Raw genomic sequence first — 20,142 nt, 5'->3', positions numbered from 1 at the left:
GGGTGGCAATAAGATTAGTATCGTCCGCAAATAACAAAGGGAGAAAATTTGAACAAGACATGGAGAAATCATTTATGTACACCAAAAATAATAGAGGACCCAATATTGAGCCTGCGGGACCCCAGATAGTATTTTCGATCTGTTCGAAGAAGAACCATTTATATATACATATTGTTCTCTGTTAGCGAGATAGTTTGTGAACCATTTCAGGGCAGAATTGTTCACTCCATATCTCTCTAGCTTAGCGATAAGGATCTTATGGTCGACGGTATCAAATGCTTTACTTAAATCTAGGAAGACACCAAGAGCGAAATTCTTATTGTCAAGAGCTGTTGAGATATGGTTGACAAGCTGAAGCAGTGCATGCTCAGTAGAGAATTTTTTGCGGAAACCATATTGATGTTTATAGAGAATATTGTTTGTTTCTAGGTGCTTTGCCAATCTTGAATAAACCATTTTTTCTAGAATCTTGGAAAAGCATGGAAGAATGGATATAGGTCGATAATTACCATATTCATTTGTCTCACCAGCTTTGAAAATAGGAATGACTTTCGCAATTTTTAGTTCTTGGGGTACAATGCCAAACTTTAATGATAAGGAGAAAATGTGTGTCAGTGGAATTTTTATTGAATGGATGATTTTCTTAATAAGTATGCTTCTGATCTCGTCATGGCCAGGGGCCGTGTTTTTTAAGCTCATGACGATGCTGTAAACTTCCTCAACACTAGGGGGGTCAAGAATAGAGAGTGAAGGAAACTGCCCTGTAATTAGGCAACAGGGGCTTGTATCAGAGGTTGAGAAGCTAGATGCCAATGTAGCGCCAACATTTATAAAGAAATCATTGAAGCCATTAGAAATATCTATTGGGTTAGAATGGGCTCCATTCTTCCCCAACATCTCACTTGGGGTAGATGTGTTAGGTTTTTTGCGATGTAATAAATGGTTGATAAGATTCCATGTTGTTTTGATGTCACCAGAGGCTTGTGTAAATTTATCAGCATAGTAAGTTTGTTTGGTTTTCCTTAATAATACTGTAAAATTATTTTTATATTTCTTGTATGTTTCTATATTTATAGGGGTGGGATTTGCAATAGATTTTCTATATAGTTTATTCTTTTTACGTGAGGATTTTTTAAGTTCATTCGTTATCCAAGGTTTCCCCTTAGAGTTATTTTTGCGACTAGAAACTAAAGGAAATGAGGACTCTAATGCATTTGTGAGTATTGTTTGAAAGGAGTGATAAGCTTCGTTGACATCTTGCAACAGAATAACCTCATTCCATGATACAGAACTGATGATAGATACAAAGGATACCATGTTTTCCTCAGTAAATTTACGGAATTTGATTTGATCACCAATATGACTTTTGATTTTCGGACCACTATCACTGTGGATGAAATGGAAGACAGGAAGATGATCAGATACATCACAGATCAACAGGCCAGATGTTATCTTGTAGTCTAAAGAATTAAATAAAATGTTGTCAATGAGAGTGGCCGTTGAGCTTGTGATCCTGGAGGGTTTGTTAATAAGAGGGAAAAAGTTACTGGAATATAATATATTGAGGAAGTCTGCTGTATGTGACTGCTTAGTTTCAAGCAAATTAATATTATAGTCACCAAGTAGGACACATAATTTGTTTTCTTTGTTTATGATTTCTAGAGTAGAGTCGAGGGCTTCATTGAAGGTCATTTTATCAGAATCTGGTGGTCTATATATACATCCAATTATCACGTTTTTGTTGTTTGTAAGTGAGCAAGATGAGAGTTCTATAAACACAGATTCTGCTACAGTCATATCAAAGTTAACACTTAGATCCTTTCTGGGTGAGAATTTGAAGTTGTCATTTACATACAGTGAGACTCCTCCACCTTGCTTGTTTGGTCTGCAAGAGTGTATAGGAGTGTAGTGAGAGAGAGGGTAGCTAGATGTGTTATCAATCATCCAGGTTTCAGTAAAAGCTATTACTGAAAAGGAATGTGTTAAGGTTGATAAATAGGTTTTTAGACCATCATGATTTTTAGAGATACTCCGTATATTGAAGTGGACAGTGGCGAATACATTTGTTTGGCAGTGGCCAGGAGGAGTATTGCACAATTTGTTAAACATTTCTTCAGAAAAATATTCACATGACAATTTAACAGATTTTAGGGGAGTATAATTAGTATCTGGGTTAAAGAAGGACTCATAGATACCAGCATTAGCATTCTCTAGATCAAATGAATTAAGTAATAAAGAGTCTAGATTTGGTGGGACAGAAATTCCTGCATTTGCGAGAATGTCACTAGATGGCATGAAGGGTGTGAGGGAACTGTCTACCTGAGATGGATGTCCTCCCTGCCAGTCTCTGTTTGCCATATTGTACTCCGCTGTAATCCACCATTCTCGTCCGGAGGGTCCATAAGTACCAGATAATGGTCATCAATTCAGCCATTGTAGATGTTAGGTTCCCCCACCACCAGGCCATATTTCTTCAGTTCCTCCAGTTCACTCACAACGAGAGTTTTGACATCTTCTGGTGTTGCTCCGTTCGTTTTAATCCATACCTTGCAATTTCTGACCCACGTTGCGAGAATCTTGTTTTCCTTCTTCAGTTTACGTGCGTTCCAGGCTATCTCAGCATTCTTCTTAGTGAGGTGCTCATTTAGGTAAACACCCGTTCCCTGTAGTTTCCTCCATTGCTTCAGAAGATCCACTTTATGTTTCCTATTGATGAATCGGATGATAATTTTCGGTGCATCTTTTGGTCGTTTTTGATTTCTTGGGAGTGTGTGACAAGCGGTAATGTTTCCTTTCTGGAGTTCCATATGCCTACTCTTGAAGAACTGTACCACCTGATTTTCGAGCGTTGACAGTTCGTCCGAAGGAGAGTCATCTGTCGAGAGATCCGGAGGACCCGCCGCCCTGGCATAGGAGCGGTGTGATGTTTTAAGACCAGAGATTATGAGGTCTTCTTGCCGGGAATACTGCTCCAGAGCATCAACTCTCCGTTCAAGCGACAGGATTTTTTCATCTTTCTCTTTGGACGCTTTCTTAAGCTCCGTTAGTTCAGACGTTAGCTGGAGCAGGGTGGCTTGCTGCTCCAAGAGTGTGGTAATGTCTTGCCTTATCAAGTCAATAGATGATTTAAGTTCATCGTAGCCCTCATTTTTTTTGGATGGCGGCATAGCGTAAAGTTTGTAAATGTAGACCAGCTAGCCGTTTTAGCTGATTTCCTTGTTAGCGAATACGTTTCATTCGATTGTTTTTTTAAACAATATTAGTTGTATTGTGTGTGTGTGTGTGTGCATGCGTGCAGGCAATGTTCGAAATGTACATGTACTTACCCTCCGTTAAAAGCTTTAGTTATATCGTTTGCACCAAAATGCACGCCAAAGAAATGCGTTTTGGTGATCGTTGAAAGACGCTAACTCCTAACGCTTTCCTAAGCCTTGGGTCTGAGCTCCATTCATCCTCTTGGAAATGAATAGCCTTTGTTCAAGGAGGAATTCACCCGCTTTCTGAATACCTCCAACTTCTGAGAAAACACTTATTCAACTGCCAGATCCACTTTTTTCTTCGTTTGTTTGTTAGAATCTACATTAGAGCGGTATAACGCCTCTGATAGTTACATAGTTAACAATTCGGATAACGACCAAAGAGTTTGCTAAGAAAAGTGCAGCGGTTAAATGTCAAACAATGTCTTGGTTGTCTTGGTTCCCACTCCAAGCAGTAACCCCCATCCCCACATCGCCATACACTTACGCACACCATTAACATTGCTGTCAAAATGGTAAGTTTTCCTTTGTTTACCTAATGTTTTGTCATGTTTAAATGTTTTCTTTAATGTATTTATGCTGATTTGACACAATTTGTACTGTATTATACCTGTTTTTTTAAATTTTGATTTCTTTTACTATTTCCTGTAGGGACCATTGTTTCAGATAGCAACCATTTCGGATAGCGACCGTTTTTTTCAGACCGGATTGTGTTTAAAGCGCTTCACTGATTTGAGACCTAAAATCATGTAGTATTGTAGCAGGGTCACTTTCTATAGACACTTGTCACGGCATGCAGCGCGTTTTCAGATGTGTTGTCTTTTTTTTTTTTTTTAACGTTTTGATCGCAACGTTGTTAACCTGCTTACAAATAACAGCCATACTCTGACCACACCCCTGAAAGTAAACGGAGTCCATTGGCGTTACGTTCTTTGTTGTACCTCAGCGAGGGAAATTCTTTCAACCAGTCCTGTCTTAAAGAATATATTTTGGACTTTTTAATTTGAGTGGGCTCTATTTCAGATTCGGTTACCTACTCGTTTCCGATGGACTGGGGCTTGGCATCTTACCGATCGAGTGCTTCGTGTTTTGGCTGGATAGACTCTCAGAAGTAGGGCTGGTTGTAACAGTTGGGTAAGATTCAAGAATTAGTGTGCTTGGTCAAAAAACTGCCTCAACCTCTCTTCATTTTCCCTCGATTTTTCGCATTTATTTTCTTTTTCGTTTCAGTTAGGTAGTTTTGGTTGCATATGCAGCCAAAATGGTCGCACTTTGGGCCCTGTATAGCCTAAATCAGGCATATCCAAATTCCGGCCGCGGGCCAAATCCGGCCCCCGGTCAGATTTCATACGGCTCGCAGCTTCGGTCTTATAATGTATTATTTATGGTCCGCCTGCACTGTCAAACTGAATAAAAAAAAAAATCATGAAACGTGAAACTGTAATTTCTCCTATTACGAAAAGGTGGAAGCACCACCCCTCTCTGCTCATTTCTGCTATGGCGACTGCAAAGAAAACGAGGAAAATTGACATTGAGGGCCGTCGCTTTCAAGAGAAATGGGGAATTACAATACTTCTTCAATGAAAATCAAGGCAATTGTATTTGTCTAATTTCTAAACAGAACTGGTTTAAGGATTTCAACCTAAAGAGACACTATCAGTCTAAACATGCTAACACAGGACAAGCTAACAGGGAGTGACGGCACTGATAAAGTGAAGCAGCTCCAAGCTGAACTGGCATTACAACAGCGATTCTTCACGCGGGACTGTGAGTCAAAATTAAATGAGGTAAATATTACTTAATATTAAATCATACGAAATGGCCATGTTAATACTGTTGATGTTATGAACCTGTAGACGTGACACAAACTATTACTTGCTGAAAGATATTGCAAATGACAAGAGCAAAATTCACTTGTTTTAAGTTTTAATAATAACTTTGCATTACTTTTTACTCCTGTTTAAAATGTTCATGAGGCAAAAATAATTTTAAACTCATGTAAATTTAAGGTATTTCATACAGTTTGCTCAATGTTATCTGACTCTTCAGATATGAATGAAAGGCAGAATTTGAGTTTTTAGAGTTGTTCACATCTGCCTGAGTGGCTTATATTTGGTTATTTTGTCATTTAAAAAATAAAGACAATTGGGACAATGAAATTTGTTTTATAAAAGTGTGTATTTGTATGAAATCTTTGTAGTTAAAAAATGTCAAAAAAAAACTATTGGCCCCAGGGCCCCTTCACTTTATTAAATCTGGCCCTCCTTGCAAAAAGTTTGGACTCAGACTCAATGTCCCCCGCCTCCCTCGGGACGTGGGAAAAGCTCTGCCGGAGGTGGGAGTTGAAGCTCTTCCTGACAGGGGATTCTGCCAGACGTTCCCAGCAGACCCTCACAGAGCGTTTGGGTCTGCCAGGTCTGACCGGCATCTTCCCCCACCATCGGAGCCAACCCACCACCAGGTGTTAAGTTGACAGCTTCGCTCCTCTCTTCACCCGAGTGTCCAGAACATGCGGCCGCAAATCCGATGACACGACTACAAAGTCGATCATCGAACTGTGGCCTAGGGTGTCCTGGTGCCAAGTGCACACATGGACACCCTTATGCTTGAACATGGTGTTCATTATTGACAATCTGTGTCGAGCACAGAATTCCAATAATAGAACACCCTTCACGGCCTTCCAGGTCTCACTGTTATTGCCCACGTGAGCATTCAAGTCACCCAGTAGAAAAATGGAGTCCCCAGAAGGAGCGCTCTCATGCAGTTCCTCCAGGGACTCCAAGAAGGGTGGCTACTCTGAGCTGCCGTTTGGTGCATAGACACAGACAACAGTCAGGAAAGGCGGAGGGAGGCTACCCTCTCATTCACCGGGGTGAACCCCAATGTGCAGGCGCCCAGCTGGGAGGCAATAAGTATACCCACACCTGCTCGACGCCTCTTATCGTGGGCAACTCCAGAGTGGAAGAGAGTCCAGCCCCTCTCGAGAGGGATTGTACCGGAACCCAAACTGCCTGTGGAGGCAAGTCCGACTATATCTAGTCGGAACTTTTCTGCCTCGCACACCAGCTCGGGCTCCTTTCCAGCCAGAGAGGTGACATTCCATGTTCCAAGAGCCAGCTTCTGCAGCCGGGGATCGGACTACCAAGGTCCCTGCCTTTGGCTGCCCGTGGCTCACAATGCACCCGACCCCTTTGGCCCATCCCAGAGATGGTGAGCCCATGGAAAGGGGGACCCACGTTTCCTTTTCGGGCTGTGCCCGGCCCGGCCCGATGGGCGAAGGCCCGGCCACCAGACGCTCGCCTTTGAGCCCCACCTCCAGGCTTGGCTCCAGAGGGGGGGCCCTGGTGACCCGGGCGAGGGAAATCTGAGTCCATAAGTCTTTTTCGTCATAAGGGTTTTTTTGAGCCGTGCTTTGTCTGGCCCCTCACCTAGGACCCTTTTGCCATGGGTGACCCTACCAGGGGCATGAAGCCCCAGACAACATGGCTCCGAGGATCATTGGAGTGGATTTCAAAATTGAAAATTTTGAATTTTTGGTAAGCGGGAAGTTCTGGAATAGGTAGACAAAAGATGAACATTTGAAAGTTGGAATGAGTCGAATCGGTCAAAAAATGTAGAAATTAGAAGGGTAAAACGAAATTTTATTAAATTTGGCGTACATTTTCGGAATTGAAACATGGAATTCTCGGTAAGTGGGAAGTTGTGGAATAGGAAGGAAAAAGATGAATACCGTTTTTTTCCATGTATAATGCGCCCACAGTCGAATGCAAAAGTTTGGCACCCCTAATCATTTTCAAGAGTTTCCTTCATATGTCATTGGTTGTTCGGATCAGCAATTCCAGTTAAATACATCATATAGCAGACAAAAAGTGATATTTGAGAAGTGAAATGAAGTTTATAGGATTTAAAGAAAGTATGCAATCATTACTTACCGTTTTTTTCCGTGTATAATGCGCCCCCATGTATAATACGCACCCTAAAAATGGCATGTCGATGCTGGAAAAAAGCCTGTACCCATGTATAATACGCACCCAAATTTTGACTCCTAGTTAAGTCCGTAAACGTAAAATTATTTCAGAAAAAAGATCATCTTTGGGAACAACCGGATGTTATTCTGCCGGTCAGCATGCGCTAGTAAACTCGATAGCGACGAAATGTTTCGGATTTGTGTAGGGTACATTGTGATAGCAAACGAGCAGGTGATCGAGCAAGCGTCTGATACGAGAGCATTGTGTTCGTATGGAGCGTGTTTGAAGTGAACAGCAGAAAAGAAAGCGCATCTGTAATGGCGGCCTCCGTATCATATCCGGTTTTTTTTGTACATGTATAATGCGCACCCCAGATTTTAGGACAATAAATTAGTTAAATTTTGCGCATTATAAATAGAAAAAAATGGTAGTTTAGTGTTGACATGAGTTGAATCGGTTGAAAAATGTAAAAATTAGAGCAAATGTTGAATGCCTTATGGAGAATGAATGGGAATTTAAAAAATAAATTGCACCAAAATCTTTTGAAATTTGGAAAAGGTTCACGTTGGAATTCTAAAGTTGAAACAGGTTGGATCGGACAAAAATTGTAAAAGTCAGAGCATATGTTGAAAAATGAGGGCACATCCGGTTTATTTGAAGCACTTCCGGTTTGTATGGGGTCACTTCCGTTTTAAATGGGGTCACCCGGTTAATTGAGATCACTTCCGGTTTATTTGGGGCACTTCCGGTTTGTTTGGGGTCACTTCCTGTTAAAATGAGATAACTTCCGGTGTTATGTAGGTCACTTTTAGTTTTATTTTGGGTACTTCCGGTTTAGTTGGTCACTTCCGGTTAATTTGTTGCCCTTCCGGTTTAATTAAGGTCACTTCCGGTTCGATTTGGTTCACTACCAGTTTAATTTAGGTCACTTCCGGTTTATTTGGCTCACTTTCGGTTTAATTTGGGTCACTTCTGGTTTGATTTGGGGCACTTCCGGTTCACTTCCTTTTGAAATTAAGGCACTTCCGGTTCACTGCCTATTCATGTTGGGGCACTTCCTGTTCATTTTGGGGCCCTTCCTGTTTGTTTTGGGGCACTTCTGATTCACTTTGTGTTCATTCCGGGACACTTCTGGGTCAATCCAAGATTGCCGCCACACTGTGGAAGTGGGGTTGAAGGGGTGGACTGGATAAGCAAAGTTCAAGTGGGGGTGAATGGTGTGAATATGGTCAGCATAAGGTGAACAGTTGGAACGGGTTGAATAGGTTTAAAAATGTAGAAATTAGAAGGGAAGAACGAAATAATGGAGAATTTGGCGTGAATTTCAAAATTTGGAATTTTTGGTAATTGGGAAGTTTTGGAATAGGTAGGCAAAAGATGATGAGTTTAAAGTTGGAATGGGTTGCAATCGGTTGAAAAATGTAGAAATTTGAAGTGAAAAACGAAATTTAGTGAAGTTTTGCAGAAATTTTTAACGTCAAAACTTTTTGTAATTTGGCAATTTTGAAAATCTTCCCCAATGTGAATTGAATGTTCTCAATAATGTGAATTTCAAACTGGAACTAAATGTGAAATGTTGAATGTGCCATTAAGAATGAATGGGGAAAAATTTGGCGTAAATTTGCGAATTTTGTGATAACGGAAAATTTTTGGAATGACAAAGGTGCAAGCGGTCATCACGTGAATATTTGGAATTAGTCAAAAGTGGAATGGCGTGAATCGGATGAATTATGTGGAAGGAATAGGGCGTCAAAAAAGTGAGGAAAATATAATAGATAAAGAAGCAGAAGAATAAAGTGAATGGGGTAGCTTTCAGCTTCACATTAATAATTGTAAAAAAACCTTCTTTTTGGAATGTAACCCCCGCGAAAAACGACGGTTTACTGTACTTCATCAAGAAAAACTCAGGTCAGTTCCCAACATGGATTATTTTGGGAAAGACCAGACACAAAATAGAGGAACACCAGATATTTCCATAATGTGACAATATTTGCTCCCTTTACCAATCAAGACCTCAAAATGAGAAATCCAGACGAACACTTGTGGCAATCTTACCAGATCAGCATATTTTTTGCACAAAGCAGCCAATTTTTCTTCAGGTGTGGCTAAGGAATTCAAGGCCATCATTAGTAGGAAAACCTCCTTCCCTGAAATAGGAATAAAACCACAATGAGGTACATCTCACAAAATGGAAACAACACTTTACATTATGGCAACTTATCAAGGATAATAAAAAACAAATGGAACTTGGATGGAGCTTAGAGCAGAGGCCCCCAACCTTTTTCCCTCGCAAACTGGCATAACAAGTCCATTTCATGGACTGGGGGAGTGTCCTTGAGGGTGCGCAATGTGCAATGTTACAGCAATAACTGTGCAAATCCGCTAATTTTTTTGACTAATATTGAATGGCTTTTTTTACCAGTTAGTCATTTAGTCGGACCCTCTCAGGGCACGTAACAGTTGAATCATCGAGAGCAACTTGGTGCATATTGTGTTTTTTCTTTGGCATAGCCTCCCTAAATGACCCCCCCCCCCTTCTGAGTGTATCCCGCTTATCGCCCAAAGACAGCTAGAAAAGGCTCCAGCACTCCCGCGACCCTGGTGAGGATAAAGCAATTCAGAAGATGAATGAATGAAGACTATGACTGCTTGCGCCTTATAATGCAGAGTATCTTATACAGGGTCCGGCAAAATTATCTGACACACTTGCAGGTTTAATAAAATTCAAATGAATTAAAAACAAGAACGAATCTATAATTGCAACACAACGAGCCTTCCGCTTGCGCTTCAGACTTGGTAGACATGATCCCGTACCTGCTCGAAACACGATCTTGTTATAGGTTACTGACTTCAGAGCCAGTGGATCAGTATTGATACGAAAATCAACCAGCCGACCTCGCACCGCCAGAACTCCAGAAAATGTGGCAGCGGTAAGACCAAAATAACATTATTCGTAAACAAAACGAAACAAAACGGCATTATATGTACTTTTCAAAAATACAAAAATAAACTTTTTTGTTTCTTTAATACATTTGCATTTCATTAAACCTACAAATGTGTGAGATCATTTTGCCGGAACCTGTATATGGATCAATTGATGAATTTGTTGAGCCATACTGGTTGTATGTGAAAATTCCCCCCCCAAAAAAAGGAAAAAAAGTTAAACTGCGCTACACCAACCGCGATGTAGCAAGGGATTACTGTAATTTGAATTTCAAGTGACGTCAGTGGCGCAGCGGTTGTTTACGTATAGGACAAAGACTCGATCACGGGATGACGAAGATGACGAAGGGCCCCACCTACTACCGGCATCATTAGCGGCTTTGTTTCTAAGTGACACGGAGGACGAAGAGTTTGAAGGATTTAAGGATTTGGAGTGACACAGAAGGTTTGAAAAACTATTATGGCTTTTACGTACGCCCGGTCCTACTCTACGGAGCTCTCTTTCACCTCCGTGGATGGAAGTCGGGGGCCGGTGCTCGGCCGGGTGGCTGTCCGGGGACGGTGGATGGGGCTCGGACATGGCTTTTACGCACGCCCGGTCCTATTCTATGGATCTCTCTTCCACCTCCGTGGCTGGAAGTCCACGCCGCCACGCGACTGGAAGTTTGTTTTGTTAAATAAAGAGCCGTTTACCAAACCCACTTCTTTCCTTGTACTTTGTTAACGCTACAATATAGTTATATACCAGATCTGTGGAATAACGACGAGGCTGACGTCAGGGCGCACGCGCGCCGTTGTTGATAAAGGACGAAGACTTTAATCGATGGATTTACCATTTTTTTCCGTGTATAATGCGCCCCCATGTATAATGCGCACCCTAAAAATGGCATGTTGATGCTGGAAAAAAGCCTGTACCCATGTATAATACGCACCCAATTTTTAAAAAAAAAATTTAATTTTCTTTTTTTTTCTTTTCAGTCCCAATGATCGTCACACATGCAGGGAGGCAATGGGTCCCATTTTTATAGTCTTTGGTATGGTCTTAAATAGGCTGGATGTATTTTTTTTGTTGGCGTTGATTTCTCCGAGTGCCCGTAAAGGCACCACCGCGATCTGTGCGCACACGTGAAAAAGGCGTGCGGACGTGAAAAAGGCGGCTCTGTATGGGAGAGACGTTGAAGAGGAATAAAAACACCCTTGGAAACCAAAACTTGCCCCTCGTCATGACTCGGAGCCGCAACAAATTTCGGATTTGTGTAGGGTACATTGTGACAGACTGCAAATGAGCAGGTGATCGAGCAAGCCTTGTCTGATACCAGAGCATTGTGTTCGTATGGAGCGTGTTTGAAGTGAACAGCGGAGACGAAAAGAACAAGGCAAAGTGTTGTGAAATAAAATATTACCTGTAATACGCATTTTGTTATTTGCTGATTGTATTAAACTATCACATTCATTGTCAGTCAAGAAGAGAAGAGGACTATTCGCATCGGATCCATAGTGCGCATGCGCAGAGATACTGCCTCGGTATGACGTCCGGTCCGCGATGGAGATTAAAAAACAAACAATATTTGACAATAACACACCATCAAGGATTGCACCATCGCATCAAACGATGTGTCGTCAATTATGAATTTTACTGACTAAGTGTGTTGGGCAGGATGGCTGAATGCGATGCGCGATTGACAACAAACAAGAAGAAAGGTGATTTCAAGTTTTATTTCGAGGGAGATTTGTCATGTCTCGTCCCGAGTTTAGTTATGTGTCTAGGTTGCCATAGTTTCTGTTCGCGTCACCCCTCCCTTCCTGTGTCACCTCAATCAATGTAACGTGTTTTGTATTTAAGTCCTGTCTGCCCCTCGCTCACCGTCGGATCATTGCATGTGTTACTGTCATGATGTCTGTTTGGTTTCTGTTCCTGTCTTTTTGTTCCACGACTTTGTCGGTCAGTCCTGTTGTTGGTTTTGTTGTACCATGACTTTCTTAAAAAAAATTAAAAAAAATAAAAAAAATAAAAAAAAAAAATTTTGTACCCATGTATAATGCGCAACCCAGATTTTAGGACAATAAATTAGTTAAATTTTGCGCATTATACACGGAATAAAACGGTAATAATTGAATTTGTTTTTCCCTTTTTCATGATGGCAGGGGAGGCGTTTGACCGCACGTCCCTCGTGTGTGTGCTCCAAGCAAGCGCCCTGGATCGCTTTTCCCGTCCCCCCACCCCCCCTGCTGCCTTCACGGTAGAGATGGACCGATCCGATAGCTGGATCAACAAAATTGATGGATCGGGTATCGAAAAATGCAGCCGATCTGTGAGCCGATCCTTTCCTTAATCTATTGGGACGCGGGCTACGTCATACGTCAGCAGCACGTGTGCCGCGGGCTACGTCATACGTCAGCAGCACGTCTGCCGCATGCCACGAGAGTTTTCTAAACAAACGCAAACATGGAGTGAACGAAAGAGTCAGCTGTGTGGAGGTACTTTAAACTGAACACGTCAACTAGCTCGACGGCAGTTTGTAATGTCTGCAAAGCTAATGTTGCCAGGGGTGGTGGTAGTACTGCCAGTTATAGTACTACCAATTTAATTAAGCATCTCCAGAAACACCACGCAACAGAGCACCAGGAGTTCCAGCAGTTGAGCAGATCAAAGGGAGCGGGAGGTGGACCTACACAGCAGTTAACGTTAGCAGATGCACTGCAAAGACGGGAGAAATTCCCAGGCAATAGCGCAAAAGCTATGAAAATTATGGAGAAAGTGCTGGAATTCATGGTTTTGGATGGACAACCGATGAGTGTTGTTGAAAACGAGGGCTTCCGACGTTTACTTGAGCACTTGGAGCCACAGTACAATTTGCCATCGCCAAGTATTTTTCTGAGACCGCACTGTCAGAAATGTATGAGAAAGTGTGCGAACACTTGTCACAGGAATTAAGAGATGTAAATGCCATGAGCTTCACAACTATGTAGAGACGTGTTTACATTGCTTGATTATTGTATTTGACCAAGTCACTTGTTTATTCAAAATGGATTACATTCGCTTGCTGCGATCTACAAACCGGACAGTGCGGGACTGCTGTGTGCTCGTGTTCACTGAGACTTGGTTGACTGTCAACATTCCGGACTCTGTCGTACATCTGGAGCGGCTAGCGTGCTATCGGGCGGACCGGGCCATTGTACAAGGGGGTAAATCTCGTGGAGGTGGAATATGCGTCTACATCCGTGACGAATGGTGCCGGGACTCTGTAGTGGTATGCAAGCACTGCTCGCCACTGGCGGAGTTCGTGATCATTAAGTGCCGTCCTTTTTACCTGCCAAGGGAATTTACCGCGATTCTGCTAGTCGCGGTTCACATCCCGCCTTCCAACATCGAAGGCGACAGGATCGTAGCTCTTAGTGAACTGTACCAGGCTGTCAGTGAACAAGAGACAGCGCACCCTGACGGTTTCACCATCTTCGCTGGGGATTTTAATCATGCTAACCTGAAGTCTGTTTTTCCGAGGCTTCACCAGCACGTTCATTTTTCTACGCGTGGCGACAGCTTCCTGGACCGGGTCTACTCTTCGCATAAAGGAGCTTTCAAAGCCGCCCCTCTCCCCCATCTTGGACTTTCTGACCATATCACTGTTATGCTTTTGCCCGCATACAGACAAATGCTGAGAGCGTCCAGGCCAGTTTGCAAGCAGGTACGGGTGTGGCCTGAGGGTGCCTCTGATGCACTGCGTGACTGCTTTGGCTCTACTGACTGGGACATGTTCAGGAGGGCTGCCACTTGCGACGATCGGACAGACATTGAGGAGTATACTGACTCTGTTTCCTCCTACATCAGGAAGTGCATTGATGATGTGACTCTCTCAAAATCCATCGTCACTCGGGCTAACCGGAAGCCATGGCTGACAGGTGCTGTCTTCAGGCTGCTGAGGGCCAGGGACAAAGCCTTTAGAGCGGGGGATGAGGCTGGCTTGAGGACTGCGAGGGCTGACCTGTCCCGGGGCATCAAAGATGCAAAGAGGGCGTTCTTGTGCAAAATTACCGCCCACTTCAAGGACAGCAGGGACGCACGGAGCCTTTGGCAGGGCATTCAGACCATCACGGATTACAAGCCCGCGCCGCAGAGCTGTGAAGGCGACGTCCGTCTGCTCAATGACCTCAACCGGTTCTTTGCTCGCTTCGACGCTCAGAACAGCACTTGCCCGCTGAAGGCCACTCCCCCTTCACACGAGCTGCCCCTGTGCCTCTCCGCCGACAGCGTGAGGAGGGCGCTTGCCGCTATCAACATCCGTAAGCCGGCGGGTCCTGACAACATCCCGGGTCGAGCGCTGAAGGACTGCGCTGGTGAGCGGACGGATGTCTTCAGACATCTTTAACACTTCCCTGCAGCAGGCCATCGTCCCGTCGTGTTTCAAAGCTGCCACCATCGTACCTGTGCCGAAGAAGCCCGCTCCGTCCTGCTTCAATGACTACCGCCCCGTGGCACTTACGCCCATCATCATGAAGTGCTTTGAGCGGCTTGTCATGGAGCACATCCGATCCGTTCTCCCCCCCACCATTGACCCCTTCCAGTTTGCGTACCGAGCCAAACGGTCCTCTGAGGATGCCATCTGCTCTGCCCTCCACTGGGCCCTCACCCACCTGGAGAGAAGGGACTCGTATGTGAGATTGCTGTTTGTGGACTTCAGTTCTGCCTTCAACACCATTGTGCCACAACGCCTCATCAGCAAACTTGACGCGCTGGGCCTCAGTACCTACCTCTGCAACTGGCTACTGGACTTCCTCTGTCAGAGGCCACAGGTAGTACGTGTTGGCGACAAAATCTCCGCCAGCATCACGCTGAGCACGGGGACCCCCCAAGGCTGCGTGCTCAGTCCGCTGCTCTTCACCCTCCTGATGCATGACTGCACTGCAACCTACAGCGACAACCGTATAGTGAAGTTTGCTGACGACACGACTCTGGTGGGTCTCATCACCAAGGGAGACGAGACTCAATACAGGCTGGAGGTTGACCTTCTGACCACGTGGTGCAGGGACAACAACCTCCTGCTGAACGTCGACAAGACCAAGGAGATTGTTGTCGACTTCCGGAAGGGTCACACCCAACACCTGCCGCTGACCATCGACGGTGCTGTGGTGGAGAGAGTGAGCAGCGCCAAGTTCCTGGGGGTGCACATCAGTGAGGATCTCTCCTGGTCCACCAACACCGCATCACTGGCAAAAAAAAACCAGGGCCGCCTGTGCTTCCTGCGGAAACTCAGGCGAGCGAGCGCTCCTCCGGCCGTCATGACTACATTTTACCGCGGCACCATTGAACGCGTCCTCTCCAGCTGTATTGCTGTTTGGGGTGGCGGCTGCACTGACTACAACTTGAAGGCCCTGCAGCGCATAGTGAACACGGCTGGTAAGATTGCTGGTGCTTCGCTCCCCTCCTTGAAGGACATTTACACCTCCCATCTCACCCGCAAGGCGACCACGATTGTGAGTGATGTGAGTCACCCCGCTCACTCTTTGTTCGAGCTTCTGCCCTCTGGGAAGAGGTACAGAAGCCTGCGCTCCCGCACCTCCAGACTCTCAAACAGCTTCATACTCCAGGCTGTTAGGATCCTGAACTCGCTCCCCCGTTCTGCGTAGCGTCCTGTACTTTTACTGTCTGAACTGTCTGAATGCACACTGGCTCTTATTATTTATTATTTGTTATTACTCTTATTTATTGTTTGTGCCTTTTTGTTTATGATGTTTTTTACTTTTGCGCTATGCTTGCTGGCTCAGTTATTTATTGTGTTATCTGTTTATTTATTATTTATTCATCACTCTTACTATTGATTGTTTGAATTTTTGCCTTCTTGTTTTTATATTGTGTCGCGTACATGTATGTCTATCGTGTTATGTGTCTCGTGACCGTGGGATAGAGAAAAACGTAATTTCGGTCTCTGTGTGTTGTGACATGTGGAGAGATTGACAATAAAGCTGACTTTGACTTTGACTTTGATATAAGTCGCATCCAAACTGTGAAAAAAAGACCTGAGTTATAGTCGGGAAAATACGGAAAATAAACTTTGTTTTACTGCACAGCCTTCACTGTACAACTTCACAAGGATGATAATGTACTGTATACGATGTACACAATAACTACATTACTCTGAATCAATAATCAATATCTGATAACCCAAGTCACTGTTCGGGTACACTCGCATGTCTTGTGTGCGCGCATTGTGGGATCGAATCCCGCTCAGTGGCAGTGTGCTTGTGGGTGTGATTGGTTGTTTGTCTCGTCATGTTTGCGCCCTGCGACTGGGTGCCGACCAGTTCAGGGTGTCGTCTGTCTTTCACCCTTTGTTAGCTGGGATTGCACAACCCTGAACAGAATAAGTGGTGTTAAAAATGGATGGATGAATACATAACCTAAAGCATTTTTTAATCATAGAGAGCAAAGGTATGAAGAACAGTAACATATTGAAACAGAGTACAAAAGTGTAATCAATCTATATAATAAATTAAATCCAGTCTGTAAATATTCAAAATTCAGAGTTCCTACCAAAGGCATCCTCTTCAGAAGACTTGGGTTCTCCAAGATCAAGCGCTGACTCCCTCAAGTCACTTAGACTGTCCTCTCTGCCAGGAGTCTCTCCTCTCTCTTCCTCATTGCAGCACAACTCTAAACCAAACTCTGCAACCTCCTCCTAACAAGAGACATATGCAAAGAAGGTGGTTAAGATCGAAGAGATCTTTAAAGTCATTTTGATCTCTCAGGAGTCCAGCAGTTGCAAAATACATTTCAAGATGGCAAACAGTGAACCACTGTGTATGTTTTTATTGAGTCGTGCTTAATTGACGGAGTTTCTACTTGTTTACTGTTATAACTTGGGCTATGACACAAATGACATGGTATCTGTAAAGCAATTGCATTTATTGGCCTGAATAACACAAAACAATACAGGGACAATAACAAAAACATATTTACACAAAAACATACGTACACTGACATTTTTTAGTTTTATAGCGCAACTGTATGAAAAGCATAGCTACCTTCTGCTTGGTCACAAAAAAATCTGTGACTTTGGATGATGAGCTCTCACCCCTCGCTGCTTTTGTGTGCTTGGAATTCATCTGTGCCTGCAGGTCATTGGCACCTTTATTTGCCACAGACACGCAAGTGCCTGCCTTAGATGTCAAGCTCTCAGCTTCATAAGGATCACGACGCTGGCGAAAGCGCGGGAATTTTTTATTCAACGTGACTTATTTGCGAACGATACAGAGAAACGTGGAATTGACTGAAATGGAACGGAGTGAAAATACTATTGACAATGTACAATGTGTATTATGTTTGAGGCAGTCAAACAACAAACAATCCCAGAAGATTTTGAAATTACCCCCCGATATTTTTTTGGTCTCAAAAGTAGGACATGTGAAAAGAGGACGTCTGGTCACCTTAGCCAAGAAGTTCTCGTCACTGAATTTTTCTGCGACTTCATACTTGTGTTCCTGCGCCAAAAACATTCTTATCTCCTCTCCGAGCTCATTTCTTCTTGACAGTCACCTTGCTTTACTGTGAAACAGCACAGCTTGGTGCTCAGCTCCCATCTCCTCACAGATAGAAGAAAAGACTCTTGTTTGTAGAGGTCTGGTCTTAACGAAATTGACTACACCTATAATGCCAGTCATGACCTCACTGAATTCAGAGGAAAGGTGCCTAGAGTCCAATGCTTCTCTGTGTATAACACATCGTGTCCACTCAGCATTAGGTGAGGCATTTTTGATGAGTGCCCCGAATCCTTTTCTCATCCCTGCCATAGTCTGTGCACCATCACTGCAAACACCAATGCAGTTTTCCCACTTTAGACTATTTTCAGTCAAGCAGTCCAGAATTTTGAACAGCTCTTTAGCTGTAGCCCTGCCTTTGACATACGTACTTACAAAAATTTAGATCCTCACACAGGGAGTTTGTCAGGTCAAAACTGCAAAGCAAAACGTCTGTCTGAGTTTATCAACCAGCTGTTCTTGAAGATCGTTTGCAATGTCACTTATACATCTGGCAACAGTGTCATTGGACAGAGGGATAGTTTTTATTTTTACAGCACTTGCGACATTGAATAGGCTATGACTATGTACGAAACAGGTGATCGAGCAAGCGTCTGATACGCGAGCATTGTGTTCGTATGGAGCGTGTTTGAAGTGAACAGCAGAGACGAAAGGAACAAGGCAAAGTGTTGTGAAATAAAATATGACCGACCTGTAATACGCATTTTGTTATTTGCTGATTGTATTAAACTATCACATTCATTGTCAGTCAAGAAGAGAAGAGGACTATATTGCTGAAGCCTTCGCTGTATCAAATTGATTTTTTTTCTTCCTCTTATGTTTGACTCATTGACGTCAAATTGGCGCGCAGCTGCCCTATTGCCTAATTCTTCTGCCACTTCAATGACTTTCTTTCGAAATGCTACAGTATAACTTGCTCTCTTATCCATTCTGAGGAAACTGCTAATTAAACCGAACTCTCGCTAATTAGTAAATAGCTGACGTGTCTTGCGCATCAGTTCTGCGCAGCTGACCCATAGTGCGCATGCGCAGTTATACTGCTTCCGCGCATGCACAATCATACTGCTTCTGCATGACGTCCGGTCCGCGATGAAGATTAAAAAACAAACAATATTTGACAATAACACACCATCAAGGATTGCACCATCGCATCAAACGATGTGTCGTCAATTATGGATTTTTTTGACTAAGTGTGTTGGGACAGGATGGCTGAATGCGATGCGCGATTGACAACAAACAAGAAGAAAGGTGATTACAAGTTTTATTTCGAGGGAGATTTGTCATGTCTCGTCCCCAGTTTTGCTATGTGTCTAGGTTGCCATAGTTTCTGTTCGCGTCGCCCCTCTCTTCCTGTGTCACCTCAATCGATGTAACGTGTTTTGTATTTAAGTCCTGTCTGCCCCTCGCTCACCGTCGGATCATTGCATGTGTTGCTGTCATGATGTCTGTTTGCTTTCTGTTCCTGTCTTTGGTAATGTCACCCTGTTTTCAACGGTCAGTCCTGTTGTTGGTTTTGTTTTCTAAAGGTGGCCTGGTACCATAAATGACTCTTGGTTTGAAAAAATCTCCCAGTCCGGCCCTGGCTCATGTTATGTGAGACGCAGATAGCATGCGGAGACCCTGCTCATTTTCCCTGTCTCCGAGATGTGTGCGCAGCAAGCGTTAATCCTGACGTGAAACTGTACTAAAACAAGATTTCAGGGTTGCTGAGGGAGTTTGAGAAACAATTTAAAGTCTTTAGCAAACTCAAGACAGAATTCGCAGTTTTTTGCTCACCATTCACAGTCAGACCTTCTGATGTGTCTGTTGACATGCAACTTGAAATCATTGATTTGCAGTGTGATGTAGAATTGAAGGAGACATTTGCTGGACACATTTCACAAGTATCTCCTACCCAGGGACGTGCGGTCAGAGGAGGCAAGGGAGGTTACGCCTCCCCTGCCATCATGAAAAGGGGAAAAATTTAATTGTTTTTATTATAAAGTAATTTTCCTTTTGATATCAATAATTTTGTATCATTTTTAACCAAACTCACTGAATATTTATAGTTATTTTAAAACCAAAGACGATTTGCTCGGAGGGGCCAACGTCCTGTCTAGCCTCCTCTGAGGATTGTGTAATTACATGGCTGCCTATGTTGACAGGCTATGCAGTTAGACCAGGGGTGGGCAAACTACGGCCCGCGGGCCACATCCGGCCCACGGGACCGTTTAATCCGTCCCGCCAACCCTGAATAAATTGTATTATTAAACTTTTTTTTTTGGTCGTATTGCCTGCAATGACTGCGTTTCCCCAGTAGACGGGGAAGCGCTCGCTTGCGCATTTACTACCGGAAGCCGTGTCAGAAAGCTCAGTGCACACTCACAAGAGCGTGTACGTACTCAGTAGTACGGACATGGCGCACTCGCGCTCTATTTGTATCAGTCCCGAATTTTGAGCGT

At 43.6% G+C, this 20,142-nt stretch overlaps 1 protein-coding gene across 2 annotated transcripts in view; it reads right to left on the bottom strand.

The window, feature by feature from the left end:
* txlng (taxilin gamma) overlaps window positions 1-20,142 on the bottom strand; it is a 69,038-nt gene that overhangs the window by 28,773 nt on the left and 20,123 nt on the right. For both annotated transcript variants that reach the window (XM_061275908.1, XM_061275909.1), the window contains 2 exons: window positions 16,698-16,842; window positions 9,281-9,372 (listed from right to left, as the gene is read on the bottom strand). In XM_061275908.1, coding sequence (XP_061131892.1) covers window positions 9,281-9,372; window positions 16,698-16,842 — 237 coding nt within the window. The remainder of the gene's footprint in view (window positions 1-9,280; window positions 9,373-16,697; window positions 16,843-20,142) is intronic.

Source organism: Syngnathus typhle, linkage group LG4, assembly GCF_033458585.1.
Source record: "Syngnathus typhle isolate RoL2023-S1 ecotype Sweden linkage group LG4, RoL_Styp_1.0, whole genome shotgun sequence".
Lineage (NCBI taxonomy): Eukaryota > Metazoa > Chordata > Actinopteri > Syngnathiformes > Syngnathidae > Syngnathus > Syngnathus typhle.
Note: the sequence above shows the minus strand (reverse complement) of the source record. Positions and strands in the feature narration are given on the sequence as shown.